The 14,658-nt window shown below is 48.4% G+C and overlaps 1 protein-coding gene across 1 annotated transcript in view; it reads left to right on the top strand.

Moving 5' to 3' along the window:
• Positions 1 to 1,554: 1,554 nt before the first annotated feature.
• The window catches only part of NPHS1 (NPHS1 adhesion molecule, nephrin), a 62,850-nt gene continuing 49,746 nt past the window's right edge, over positions 1,555 to 14,658 (top strand). The window contains exons 1-6 of the mRNA XM_056846408.1: positions 1,555 to 1,615; positions 5,532 to 5,723; positions 7,576 to 7,698; positions 9,834 to 9,965; positions 11,101 to 11,182; positions 11,881 to 11,984. Coding sequence (XP_056702386.1) covers positions 1,555 to 1,615; positions 5,532 to 5,723; positions 7,576 to 7,698; positions 9,834 to 9,965; positions 11,101 to 11,182; positions 11,881 to 11,984 — 694 coding nt within the window. The remainder of the gene's footprint in view (positions 1,616 to 5,531; positions 5,724 to 7,575; positions 7,699 to 9,833; positions 9,966 to 11,100; positions 11,183 to 11,880; positions 11,985 to 14,658) is intronic.

Below are 14,658 nucleotides of genomic sequence, written 5' to 3'. Positions count from 1 at the left end.
ATCTCACTGACTCGGCAGTCCTGCTTTGGGAGAGGCGATGCGAAGACGCCACCCGAACATCCCTTGTGGTGAACAAGGTAAGATCATGGGAAGAGCGTGGGGTGCATTCTGCAGGGGCATTGGTTGGTTTATTAGTGTCTAGGTGGGGTGCATACGGAAGCCAGCGTGGTGTAGTAGGGGGACAGTTAGACAAAGATCAGGAAGACCCAGGTTCGAATTCCCCCATGGAAACCTGCTAGGCCCATCACTTGGGTTGCCAGGTCCCTCTTCGCCACCGGCGGGAGGTTTTTGGGGTGGAGCCCGAGGAGGGCAGGATTTGGGGAGGGGAGGGACTTCAATGCCATAGAGTCCAATTGCCAAAGCGGCCATTTTCTCCAGGGGAACTGATCTCTATCTACTGGAGATCAGTTGTAATAGCGGGAGATCTCCAGCTACTACCTGGAGGTTGGCAACCCTACCCAGCTCACCCACTCTCAGCCTAACCTACTTCAGAGGGTTGTTGTGAGGACAGAATGGAGGGAGGGGAGAACGATGTCAGCTGCTTTGGGTTCCCACTGGGTAGAAAGGCAGTGTAAAAAACAAAGTAAGTAAATCAATCAATACAATTCTTTGTTCTAGTCTTCTGAGTAAAGCAGGGATTCACAGCCTTTTGGAAGGGGGAACCTACTTCTGAACTAAGTTCAGCTTTGGGGACCTCCTTGCAAAACGACTCCTCACTACTGTTTGCCTACCCACCATAAAATACAAGAACAGCATGTCAGTTAACATGGCCGCATTTCATGCTTGCTATTTATAAATCTATGGCACCGTTCGGGCAACAAGCTATATTTTCATGGCTTTCATGTTATGCAAAGACAAACCCACATTTGCCATTGAGTCTCCCAGGGGGCGTCTTCTCATAATGCACGGTGTTCTTCCCTGCCACCAGTTTTAAAACCATCCAGAAGGGAATCATGGTCCATTCTTGGGTCCCAGATCACACTTTGAGAACCACTGGTTTAAGGCTTCAGCTTAGGGATGCCATCCTCCAGGTACTAGCTGGAGATCTCCTGCTATTACAACTGATCTCCAGCCGATAGAGATCAGCTCACCTGGAGAAAATGGCCAGTGGCATTGAAGTCCCTCCCCTTTTGGGGTGGAGCCTGAGGAGGAAGGGGTTTGGGGAGGGGAGGGTCTTCAATGCCAGAGAGTCCATTGGCCATTTTCTCCAGGTGAGCTGATCTCTATCGGCTGGAGATCAGTTGTAATAGCAGGAGATCTCCAGCTAGTACCTGGAGGTTGGCAACCCTATATACCATAGAGTCTGCCTTCAGAAACCGCCACTTCGCCCAGAAGAATTGACCCCTGCAGTCTGGAAATCAGTTGTAATTCTGGGAGAACTCCAGTTTCCATGTGGCTGTTGGTAACTCTAGCCTCCCGTTCCAAGGTTATCCACTGGACCGCAGAGGAAAGAGTGTCTCTGGTGCTATTTATAACTCACAATCTTCTGATTACTTCTAGGTTTCCAGCATCCCAAGACTCTGAGTCTTACCTCTGAAGCATCAGGGAGCAGGGATGGTCCCCTGGGGCCTTGGAGTAATGCTCATCTGCCTTTTCCTGGGCCTGACAGAAGAAGGTGAGAACGTTCAGCCGAAGGGCAGCTCCTCCGAGAAAGCAGTCTACCGGAACCGACGGGCGTGCACGCCTTCTGCTTCAACGGTTCATAACTTCCCCAAATGAATCCCTTTAGGGGTGGAAGCTCTGAAAGGGAGTATTTTGTACCGTGTAATGGTTAATTTGGCCATGTCAAAGGTTGCACAGCTTCTGCCCCCAACCTGTTTTCACACCCAAGTGGGATTTTTTTTTTGAAGACTCATCTGATCTGCTTAGAGAACAGGACTGTCAAACGTAAGGCTTTTTCTTACCTCCCTAGACAGCCAGTGTGGTGTGGCGGTTAGAAGGATTGGGGAGACCCTGGTTCGAATCCCCACTCTGACAAAGGCCGTTTATGCATGGCTGTTTCCTCGCGGTCACCCCGCCGACTCCTTCAGGGCTTCCTTTTGATTATGCCTGCATTTCCCGACCATCAGAGGTCGCCTCACTCTCCCCGCGTGTTTCCACGAGTTTTGACCACGTTTTCAGGATTTGTGTTTAGCCAGCATCCAGAAAACGCAGGGGAAATGTACCGAAATGAATGGGGAGAGCAAGACGACCTCTGACAGTTGGGAAATGCAAGCATAATCAAAACGAAGCTCAGAAGTAGTCGGCGGGGTGACTGCGAGGAAACAGCCGTGCACAAATGGCCAAAGAAACTCATTGGGTCATCTTGGGCCAGTCAGTGTCTCTCACCCTAACCCAGGGGTCTGCAAACTGCGGCTCCTGAGCTGCATGCGGCTCTTTGGCCCGTTGAGTGCGGCTCTCCGAACTTGGTTCGGAGCCCCTGCTCTCGCTCCCGCTCGTGCCAGCAGCTGGGCTGCGGAGCCGGCGTGCCTGAGAGAGCGAGCGAGCGAGCGTGATAGAGCAGGCGAGCGGGCGCGCTCTCTCTCTCCCCCCCCCGCCATGGAGAATGGCCAGGTCCCCCTTTCCCTTGCCTTCAATGGTTGGGAGGCTAAAGCCTCCCCTCCCCTCTAGCCGCGCAATTGCTGGGTGGGCAGCTCAGCGGTTCCTGCCCCCCCTGCCCGCCTGCCTATCAGCTGTTGGGCAGGGCGGGCTTCCTTTGGTAGACCTGGCCTCCGGCTGAGTCCCATTGGGAGGCCATGTCTACCCACTGGCTTTCTTGGCGGTAGACCTGGACTTCGAGGAGGGGAAGAAGTCCCCCTTCAGAGGCCAGGTCTACCAATTGGCTTCTATGGGCCTCCGGAGGCCAGGTCTACTGCCAAGAAAGCCAATGGGTAGACCTGGCCTCCCAATGGGACTCAGCCGGAGGCCAGGTCTACCAATAAGCTTTTATGGCGGTAGACCAGGCCTCCAGACGAGGACTCCAGGCGGGGAGGGGGAAATGGCAGGGACTTACAATTTAATTTTTATCAATAAGATCACTATTAAGTATGATATCAAGTTTTATTCAGTGTACCTATAGTTTAATTAAGACTTAAAACTTTAATTAAAGTTTATTAGGTTAATAAACAGTGTACCTACCTATATAGTTTAAGTTTAAAATTTTTGGCTCTCAAAGGAAATCTCAATCGTTGTACTGTTGATATTTGGCTCTTTTGACTAATGAGTTTGCCGACCCCTGCCCTAACCTACCTCACAGGGTTGTAGTTGTAAGGATAAAATGGAGGAGGGGAGAACAGAGTTATAAGCTGTGTGCTGATCCCGACACTCTGACAGGAGGGGGCAAGTCACCCTTGTTTGTTGGAGCTGCCCTGGGAGGCCATTCAGGGGAGGGGGAAGGAGTGGAAATACGGCAGGAGAGACCAGATGGAGAGAGAGAAGGGGTTCAACTAGACAGGCAAGAGGTACCTCTTGAGAAGGGGAAAGAACAGATAGAACAGAAGGGAGGAACGCAGGGGGTTCATAAGAAGACAGCCGGAAGGCAACCAGAAAGAGGTACTAAGAAAGGTGTGACGATACAACACCTGGGGAAGGGAAAGAAGGTAACAGACTTTAATTGGTGGGTGGGGCAGATCTTGCAAGGAAAAGGTTAAAAGAGACAGCAAAGCAAGAAGCAGCTGAGAGACAGGTTGGTGACAGGGGCGAACAAAGCAGGGGACGAACCATAAACCATAAGCGTCGGGAATAAGGAGACAGACACGGACCAGCCGGCGGGACAACAGGTGAGCCATCACAAACTGCTTTGGGTCTCCATTGGGAGAAGAGTGTATGCATAGATAAGGCAGCGGGCTCTTCAATCTTTCAGGGCCCCCCCAGAGCATCCTACCAAACTCTACGCATATTTTTGAACCACCAGTGGGGAAAATAGCAGGCCGGGTGAGCTGTTTGAGGTCAGGAAAACAGTGGGACGAAGGAAGAACGGACCCTTCACAGCCCTTATTTGAGTCAGGTCAGAGTGGGTCAGTGCGGGGTAGAGCTTGGACTAGAGATAGAGAGGAGCTGGTTTCACTTGCCCCCCCCACCTCTGCCACAAAGTTCACCTGATGACCTTCTGCTTGTCACTCTCTCTGCCCACCCTACCTCTCAGTAGGGCTGCCAACCTCCAGGTGGTAGCTGGAGATCCCGCTATTACAACTGGGCTCCAGGCGACAGAGATCAGTTCCCCTGGAAAAAACGGCCGCTTTGGCAACTGGAATCTATGGACTTGAAGTCCCTCCCTGCTCCAAACCCTGCCCTCTTCAGGCTCCGCCCCCAAAACCTCCCGTCGGTGGCAAAGAGGGACTTGGCAACCCTACCTCACAGGGTTGTTGTGAGGATAAAGCGGAGGAGAATGATGCACGCTATTTCCAGTTTCTCATCCGGTTTGATCTGAATGTAGAAGGTTCAGTTTGATCACTGATGTTCTTGGGATGGGTTTTTCCTCCTTTTGGCAGTCTGGTTTTCCTGGTAATACAGAACCAGAAATCCTGAAGTGTCATCAGCATGCAGGAAATAGCCAGTTCTTGAGCAAATACAGCTACTGAGCATCACAAATGCTTCTAGAACAAGAAAGAATTAAACCAGTAATGGTGAAATGGACGAAGGAATTAGGATATAATATTGATTTGGAAATACGGGAAAATTTATGGAAAAAAGAATTTAAATTTACAATAACTAATGAAATTAGAGAGAATTTGTATAAAATGTTTTACAGATGGTATATAACTCCCGTGATGATAAGTAAAATGAAAAAAAGAAGATAAGGGCTTATGTTGGAAATGTGGAAAGGAAAGAGGAACTTTTATGCATGCATGGTGGATATGTAAAAAAATTAAACGTTTTTGGAAAAAAGTTATAAGAGAAATTAATAATTTGATTAATACGAGAGTAAAAAGAAATCCTGCATTTTGTTTATTGGGGATTCCTCAAGAAAAAATTGATAGAAATGATAGGATTATATGTCAATATAGTTTTGCTGCTGCAAGAATTGTAATAGCAAAAATTTGGAAGCAAGTAAACAAACCTTCAATTAGGGACTGGAGAGAGAAACTGTGGATGTATATGAGGATGGCCAAATTAACAGAATTCCTACACGGAAAAGGTATGGAAGAATTAAAAAAAACATGGATTAAGGCCATCACATATTGGGATAAACTGGCAAAAATGGATATTACTAATTTAGTTAGTGAATTATAGAAATTAGTTTTACTTTTTTATATATATATTATTGTTAATAGAATAATATTTAAACTGTTTAACACTTCTCCGGAAGTCTGATGATGGGTCACTTTTTATGGTGGGTGGAGGGTCAAAAGGGTATTTTGAAATCTATAATCTTGTAATGTAGATCATATTAAGTAGATTATATAATTGATACTCTTTTGTATTTTTTGTTATTTTTCTTTTTATTATTGTAATTGTTTGATTTGTTCTTTGTTGAGTTATGTTATAAAATTAAAAAAAATCATATATATATAAAAAAACAAATGCTTCTTGTCTCCCCGGTTGCCATGCAGAGAATCTTCAACAGGCCGTCCTTGCGCAGCCAGAGAGCCTCGTCGTCTATGAAGGGGAAACGGCTCTGCTCAAGTGCAAAGCGGAGAACACGTCCAGCATCGTGCAGTGGGCGAAGGCCGGGCTTCTGCTCGGCCCCAACCGCAACATCCCCGGGTTCCCCCGCTACAGCATGGTGGGAGACCCTAGCAAAGGTGAGAGGTCCCCCGGTGGGAAGTCAGCCTGTGTTAGGGTTGCCAACTTCGAGGTGGTGGCTAGAGATCTCCTGGGATTGCAACTGATCTCCAGGTGAAAGAGAACAGTTCACCTGGAGAAAATGGCTGCTTTGGAGGGTGGACTCTATGGAATTATACCTCATTGAAGTCCCTCCCCTCCCCAAACCCCAAACCTCCCCAAATCTCCAGGTATTTCCCAACTGAGAGCTGGCAACCCTAGCCTGTGCCTAGCTCTACTTTGCCACACTCAGGAGCACATTGGGAAGTGACTACAGCCCAGGAGCAACTGCCTGAGAGCCAGCAAGGTGTAGTGGTTAAGAGCTGTGAACTCTAATCTGGAGAACCAGGTTCAACTCCCCACTCCTCCACATGAAGCCTGCTGGGCGACCTTGGGCTCGTCACAGTTCTCTCCCAACTCTCTCAGCCCCACCTACCTCACAAGGTGCCTGTTATGGGGAGAGGAAGGGAAGGTGATTGTAAGCCGCTTTGAGACTCCTTAAGGTACAGAAAAGCAGGGTATAAATACCAGCTCTTCTTCTGCTTCCTGAAGCTGAGTGCACCCCCTGCTGTTCTACAAGTCAGCACCGCAGGGCCACTCCGGTCAGTGGGGCTGACACTGGACAGTAGCTCAGCCCCTGCATCATCCCCCAAACTGGAAGCAGGGCAGCCGGAGACAGCTGGTGAGCTGACACCCACTGCCATGGCTGATGAAGGGTCTGGGCCAAGGAGCTAGGGTTGCCAACCTCCAGGTACTAGCTGGAGATCTCCCGCTATTTCAACTGACCTCCAGGCGACAGAGATCAGTTTCCCTGGAGAAAATGGCCGCTTTGGCAATTGGACTCTATGGCATTGAAGTCCCTCCCCTCCCGAAACCCCGCCCTCCTCAGGCTCCGCCCCCAAAACCTCCCACCGATAGCAAAGAGGGACCTGGAAACCCTACAAATAATAAAAGGGGAGGGGAGGGAGGCCAGCAAGATGGAAACCATCACTGTCCTCAACCATAGGCCTGGCAAAACATCTCAGTCTTGCAGGCCCTGCAGAATTTCTTTAGGTCCCACAGTGCCCGGGTCTCACTTGACAGAGCGTTCCCTTGGCCCACCGGGAAATTTAACGGCAAATGCATTTGACAGTTCAATTAACTGTGAGTTCAACTAACTGTGGTTCGACTGTGGGAATCACGTGAGCGGATTGCCAGGTCTGTTCAGTTTGGCTCGGAATGACTCAAACAGTTGCGGGTGGGTTTGTGTCGGTTTTTTGCAAAACAGTATGAGTGCAAAAATGCTGGCCATCCAAAGAGATTGGAAGCCATTAACATCACCGAAGATTATTATCATCACTGAGGATGATTTAGACAAGGGACGATTGTGTTAAATCCCTGCATTTATTTAAGTCTGATGTATAAAATTTGTGACTGTTTTAACTGTCTATTTAAACAACTGCCTTCCAAGCAAAGTACCCACACGGCAAGGATAGGAGGGAACTTCATCAGACTGCTTGAGAACACGCATGGGTGAAAAGCCGATTGCTGTGTACTGTCAGGAAGGAATTAGTCAAAGTAATTGGCAGAGAGGAGCGGAGAGACGGAGCAGGATGATTTCAAGCATTGCTCAGCAATGATGAAGGCTGGAAACTTATTTTTGGTCTTTTAAGTTGAATAAAAAATGAGATTCTTGGGTTGCCGAAGAAACCAGATTCAGAACCCAAGCCGTAAACCCAGGATCATGGAGGGTTCCCAGAGCAGGCAGGCTGGGAGGCAGGTTAGCAGGGCTGCGTGTGACACAAGCAGCAAGCACACGTCGCTGAGGCTTGCCCTTGTCTGCGGGTTTTCCAGGCGAGTATAATCTGCAGGTAACAAGAAGCCGGCTGGAAGATGATGCCTTGTACGAGTGTCAGGTGGGACCCTCTGAGAGAAGCGGCGCCGTCGTCTCGCACAGCGTGTCACTCAGCGTGCTCGGTAAGGACCACAAAGGACCCAAGCCCCGTGCTCCATTACGCTCTTAATTGAATTAGTACCTCCTCTTTCAGGACCAGTTCAGAAACAGCCTCGGTCTCCACCGCCCTGGCTGGGCTGTCTTTATCTTTCCACCTGTCTCTTCCCTCCAAATCCCTCCTCAAAACTCGCCTTTCCCATGAAGCCTTTGGTGTAAATAAACGTCCAAGTTCAAAAGTTATACAATCTCAAAGTTATATGACGATGCACATATAGTCATAAAGAATTTTAGAACATTAGGTATATATTTTGTAGTCTGGAGTGGTGATTGTTTAGACCTCTGAGGAAGGCTATATATGCGTATGGTCAGAGTCAAATTGTTTGATTTTATGTGTAATTGTGTTACATGAGCATGTTGCTTTGGTCGGCTTTTGCAGGGCCTTGTTATGTGTTATACGTCTTATTAGATTTTAGCCTGTAATAAATACATACATATTTTGTACAGACATAACTTTTAGATTGTATAACTTTTGGCCTTAAATATTTATTTTTTTCTTGGCCTTTGGGTACTTAATTCTGTTGTTTTTTAGGGTTACGTTGTTTCCCCTTTTGTTGTTCGCTTAGCCTTTGGTATAAACCCAGTTTCCCCTCTCCCTGCCCTGAAGTAAAACCAAACATATGCAACTGTGGTTGGATACGGTCCTCACCAGTTACCCTGGACTCCCCCTTTCCTCCGCTGCCAACAGTTTTATTGGAATGTCCTAAGGGCAAGGAGCCCCGTGGTGCAGAGTGGTAAGCTGCAGCACTGCAGTTAAAAGCTCTGCTCACGACGAAGTTGGTTTCAGGTAGCCGGCTCAAGGTTGACTCATCCTTCCAAGGTCAGTAAAATGAGTACCCAGCTTGTTGGGGGTAAAGGGAAGATGACTGGGGAAGGCACTGGCAAACCACCCCGTAAAACAAAGTCTGCCTAGGAAACGTCGTGATGCGATGTCACCCCATGGGTCAGGGGACCTTTACCTTTTAGGGGCAAGGGCCTACCTTTGTGCTTTTATTACTCTGTTTCATGTACCTTAACAACATTCTATTCTATTCTATTCTATTCTATTCTATTCTATTCTATTCTATTCTATTCTATTCTATTCTATTCTATTCATCTAGTCTAGTTGTTTTACCTAATGGTGATCTCTGTACCGATCAAGAATCTACTCAACAGGTGCAGCCCTGGCTACAATTTACACTTCTGTAAACCCGGTGGAAACTCCCGGGTTTGCACAAGATGGTAACCAACTAAAATGGTTGCCATAGCAATTCCAAAAAATGGCACCCACCGCAAGGAAAAAGAGGAGGGTAGTTGTGTGTGGAGCGAAGCTGAGCGGGTCCTGGGAGAAAGTAGACAGAGGGAGAGAGGAAAAGTGGAAGCAAAGGGGGGATGGGGTGGGTACCAATATCCTCATGGGTTTCTATTCTATTCTATTCTATTCTATTCTAGTCTATTCTATTCTATTCTATTCTATTCTATTCTATTCTGTCTAGTCTAGAATACATACTAGTCCAGTTTGTAACCATGTACTCAAACCCGTGCACATTTTTTTTCTAAAGTTAAGTCCCTCTATATTCAAGAAATGTCCTCCTTGTAAACAGGCATAGGTTTGCAACCTTCATTGATTCTTTGTATGAGTTTTAATTGGGGAATCAGTTCAACAAAATCCACCGAAATGTGCTTATGTTGAAAAAATGGTTTTTGAACAAATGCAAATACTTTTGTACATGATGCAGGGGTATGTCTCATCGCCCACCACCCTCAGACTTTTTTTGGGGTGTGTGTATGAAGAAAGGCAATATAGAAGCCTCTTAATTTTGGGAGGGGGATAAAGAAAGAGACGTTCTCTGCATGATGTTGTGAAGCGCGGGAGAAATGCCTCTCCCGATGGTGCCTGCCATCACCATCTTTATTATAGTTGATTTGAAGAACTATTGCCCAGTCAATGAAGGGTACCTTTTTAGTCAATGGATGGATTTTTCCCCCCATTGATCCAGTTACCCAATTAATTGACTAAAGGTTGCATTGGCTTAGCCATGACTTGAGGAAACGCTTTGGTGCTGGAACTGGAAAAGCAATCTCAGATTTCCGTTGTCCGCTTTGCTTTTTCCCCTCACAGTGCCCCCTAAGACACCGCTCCTTACAGAGTACCAGGCCAACAGCACAGTGACTTGGGTGGCTGGCGTGGAGTACACAGTCAACTGTCAGGTGAACGATGCCCGGCCTGCTGCAGAAATTGCCTTCAGCAAGGGTGAGAGGGCTGCCATAACCCTGTTCCTTGCCGGAGTGGGATTTTGGATAAAGACACCCCTTCCCTGAGGGGTGACAATGCCCAGAGTTGATGCTCCCAGGTTTTTATTTCCTTGGGATGAGAAAGTATTAGGGACGGAAGGTGTTTGTCTCGGTTTTGGGTTGTTGTTTTTTAACAAATATATTACCCGAGTAGTCCTTTCACACAGAACCCTTGAATTATCCATTCAGGAAACAGCCACAGCCATAAAGCGCATTAACATTCTTTTGTCAAAGGCCTTGTCTCGTCCAGTCAAGAATCACCTCAGGGACAGCCATTTTATAGGCCCATTCACAGTAAACAGGCAACTTCCCCATAGATTTTTATAGAAACTACAAACAGAGAGTTGCTTTACTTTATGCAGATCCCCTTGGATCTTGTGGTAACTTTCTGCTAACAGATGTGGGGAGCAATTTTGACCAGTCTCCTTCTCCGATTCGCCCCTCGTGCAGTCCCTGTCCCTCAGGGAAAGTTTTTCAGGGGACATTTTTGGGATGCTGGTGGAGGGGGCAAGCGTGGAACAGTTTTGGGCACAATCCTTTGGGAAGTTTCTTGGTTTTGCCCTGTGTAATTGAAACAAACAGGAGCTGTACGGTATAATGGCTCCAGTGCTGGGCTGTAGCCAGTCACTGTCTTTCAGCCTCATTTACCTCACAGGCGTATTATGAGAGAGAAAAAATGGAATAACTCCATCTGTTTTGAGTGAGCTATGGAAGACCCAACAAGAGATGGATTGACTCTATAAAGGAAGCCACGGCCCTCAATTTGCAAGACCTGAGCAAGGCTGTCAAAGATGGGACCTTTTGGAGGACGTTGATTCATAGGGCCACCCTGAGTCGGAAGCGACTTGACGGCACTTAACACACACACATGGAAGACCACCGTAGGTTGTGCTCCATGTTCTTCGGCGAGAAGGAAGCACCATTTGGATTTCTGCCTTGGGCACAAAAAATGACTTGAAACCACTCGGGACTAAGCCCAGCTGAATTGCTTTGTTTCAGGTCAATCCCCTGGCGGGGCAGATTTTGAGGGCCGCTGTCAGGAGAGTTTGCAAGAAGTCTGCACACCCCTCATCAATTTTCTTCTTTCTCTTCAGGTGATGACAATATACTAGATGCTGAATCTAGCACCCAGCCAGGATCTGAAGACAAACTCTTCAGCACCCAGGCTATGCTGAGGTAAAAAAAAAAAAAGGTGTCCTATACAGCTACAGAGATTTTGGAAATTCCTAGAGTGTTGTGCAATGCTGTTACATGATGTTCCTGGAAGTGACATTGTAGTATCACATGATGCCAGCCACCTCCCCCCCCCACATTGCTCTTGTTGCTCCATTGAGCAGCAGCAGGGGCTGGGAGTGGGAAGTTGCCCATTGTAGTGGGAACTCTGTTGGGTGTCTTAGGCCAGTCACTATCCCTCAGCATCACCTACCTCACAGGTAGGGTTGCCAACCTCCAGGTAGTAGCTGGAGATCTCCCGCTATTACAGCTGATCTCCGGCTGATAGAGAACAGTTCACCTGGAGAAAATGGCCGCTTTGGCAATTGGACTCTATGGCCTTGAAGTCCCTCCCCAAACCCCGCCCTCCTCAGGCTCCACTCCCCAAACCTCCCGCCGATAGCAAAGAGGGACCTGGCAACCCTAATCATGGGGTTGTTGTAAGGATTAAATGGGGAAGAGAGACCCTTGTATGTCACTCAAAGTTCCTTGGAAGAATGAGAGGATTAAAAAAAAAATATCCTTGTATAAATAACTGCCAACAGATGATGCCAGCTCTGGATTGCACAGTAAGGGACCCAACCAGAATATCCCATCGTCTAGGACTGGCCCTGTGATGCCAGCCTGCTCCAGATTTCTCTCTTCTTTGCTTTTCTTTCCAGGATCACCCCCCAGAGTTCAGACAATAGGAAATGGCTGATATGCCGAGCTTCTAACGCCGCCTCTTTCATCCCAGCGGTTGCCGGTTTCGCCATGAATGTCCTATGTGAGTAATTCCGAATGCCTCGCCAGACCTTGACAAGGAAACCTAATAATACCAGTTACTGAGCACACTCAGGAAACTTTTATTACAGCCTAATAAAAAAAAAGCAAACACAAAAAGGAAGTGGGATGTGGAGAAGAAAAAGGAGGGCGAGAGGTGGAGGAGGAGGACTGAGGATATTATCCAGGGCAGCTGTAATTAAAGAGGGGGAAAGAAAAAAAGAAACAGAGACTGCTCTGGAACAAGAGAGGGAGAGAGAGAACACTAACAAGATGATCTGGGGAAGGCGCAAGCAAATGAATAGGGTTGCAGGCTCTTTAGAAAAAGAGAGAAAGAGAGAGAAGGTAGGGGCCATTAGAATCTCTGCTTGTTAACCAAAGGTAGGGAGAAGAGGCAGACGATGTGAAGGGGGAATGTGTGGGAGAGGTAGCAGCTATTTCTCGCTGCATTTTGGGATGTTAAATGTCTGGTACAGAGCTCTGGGTTGCGATCTGGCAACCTTCCAAAGCGAGACCCTCTCAGCCTAAATCCACTCCGCAGGGTCGGCTTGTGAATGGTTATAAGCGCAGGTATTTCCACCTGGTGTGTGTCACGCATGTCACCCATCCCGGGAGAGAAAAAAATAAGCTAGATCCATTTTTTTTTTAAAAAAGCTCAGAAGCACAAAAGTAACAGTAAGACAGAAACTACGTGGGTGTTTTTGGACTTCAGAGTAATGCAGTTTGAAACCAGCCTTCTCGCTTTCTTGTTAGCATTTGAAAGGAGGGAAAAAATGTATTGTCTACCTTTGAGACTAATAATGAAGCAGGAAGACCAGTTTTGACTTATTTATTCAGGAGATTTATAGGCTGGCTTCCCACAATACCAGGAGCCTCCTCCCTCCACAAAAGGAATGTAGAATAGCCATGGCCTTTTCTTTGCCTCAGCATGTGAGCCATGTAAAAGGGAAGTGGGGTGTTTTGCTTCTGAAGATAATGTGCAGGTAGGGAAAAGCTCTGCTCATGACCTGAGTTCGATCCTGACGGAAGTCGGTTTCAGGTAGCCATCTCAAGGTAGACTCAGCCTTCTATCCTTCCGAGGTCGGTGAAATGAGTACCCAGCTTGCTGGGGGTAAAGGGAAGGTGACTGGGGAAAGCACTGGCAAATCACCCCGCAAACAAAGTCTGCCTTGGAAACGTCGGGATGTGACGTCACCCCATGGGTCAGGAATGACCTGGTGCTTGCACAGGGGACCTTACCTTTACCTTTAGGGAACCATTGTCTTAACCTGGACTGCCCTCAGCAGCACAGCCTTGTCAGATCTCACAAGGCACAAGAGGAACAGAGGTGGTTTGTCATTGCCCACCTACATGTGACAATCCTAGACTTCCTTCTTGGTCTCCCATCCAAGTACTCACCAGGGCCGACCCTGGTGAGTACTTGGATGGGAGACCAAGAAGGAAGTCTAGGATTGTCACATGTAGGTGGGCAATGACAAACCACCTCTGTTCCTCTTGTGCCTTGGAAACCCTATGGAGTTGCCATAACTTGGGACTTGAAGGCATTTTCTACCACCGCTGTGCTACTGTTGTGTAGTTGTCTGAAGACCTGTATTGTCTGAACACCTGGGATGTGGGAGTAGGGTTGCCAGGTCCCTCTTCGCCATTGGCGGGAGGTTTTTGGGGTGGAGCCTGAAGAGGGCAGGGTTTGGGGAGGGGAGGGACTTCAATGCCATAGAGTCCAATTGTCAAAGTGGCCATTTTCTCCAGGGGAATTGATCTCTATTGGTCAGTTGTAATAGCGGGAGATCACCAGCTATTACCTGGAGGTTGGCAACCCTATGTGGAAGGCTTGTTGAAGCTAAGCAAGCATGATGGTCCGATCAGTCAGTTCCTCATTGGGACACTGCTTGGAAACCCTATGAATACCACCTTGAGTGCCATGGGAAACAATGGATCTAAATAAGTAATAAATAAAATTATTTATTATCCATAACAAAGCGTCATGTAGGCCTGCCCCAAACAAATACAGACCAAGTCATCTTGACACGGTGTGACAGCTTTTGGGAGCAGTGAAACCTGTTTTTGTTTCAGTGTGGTTTAGTGGTTATAGTGTCCTGCTATGATCTAGGACAGGGATGGGGAACCTCAGGCCCAGAGGCCGTATGCGGCCCCCGAGGACATTTTTTTGTGGCCCTCGGGAGCTCCGGGAACCCTGTCGCGGAGTCGGGGCACAGGACGGCCCTCCCTGAGGGTGTTCCTGGGGCCACAGCTTACAGGGGCGCTGTAGCGCACTTTGGACCTCCTCTCACCGACTGTTGGTTGTTGGTCGGCGAGGGGGGAGGGGAAGGGATGCTTCCCCCAAGGCTGCCCTCTACAGCCGCGGCATGCAGGAACGCTGCGGCACATTGTAAGCCCCTCTCGCCGCCTGTCGACTGTTGAGCAGCGGGGGGGGGGGAAGAGGCCGGCGGCTCCTGGCGGCAGAGCATGCATGCAGGAGCCGATCGGGCTTCGGGGGGGGGGGGGTTATGGACTCTGGTGCCTTGTTTGCTGGGGCCCACCGCTTGCTGCCCTCCCGCCTTGGAGGGGGGAGCTGGGGCGCCCTGCAGGCCTTCTCTGTGTGGCCTCCCCTGGGGTTGCCAACCTCCAGGTGGTGGCTGGAGACCTGGCAACCCTAGCCTCTCTCCCCCCACCGGGAG

Source organism: Euleptes europaea, chromosome 3 (assembly GCF_029931775.1).
Source record: "Euleptes europaea isolate rEulEur1 chromosome 3, rEulEur1.hap1, whole genome shotgun sequence".
Taxonomy (NCBI): domain Eukaryota; kingdom Metazoa; phylum Chordata; class Lepidosauria; order Squamata; family Sphaerodactylidae; genus Euleptes; species Euleptes europaea.
This window is presented reverse-complemented; position numbering and strand designations above follow the sequence as displayed.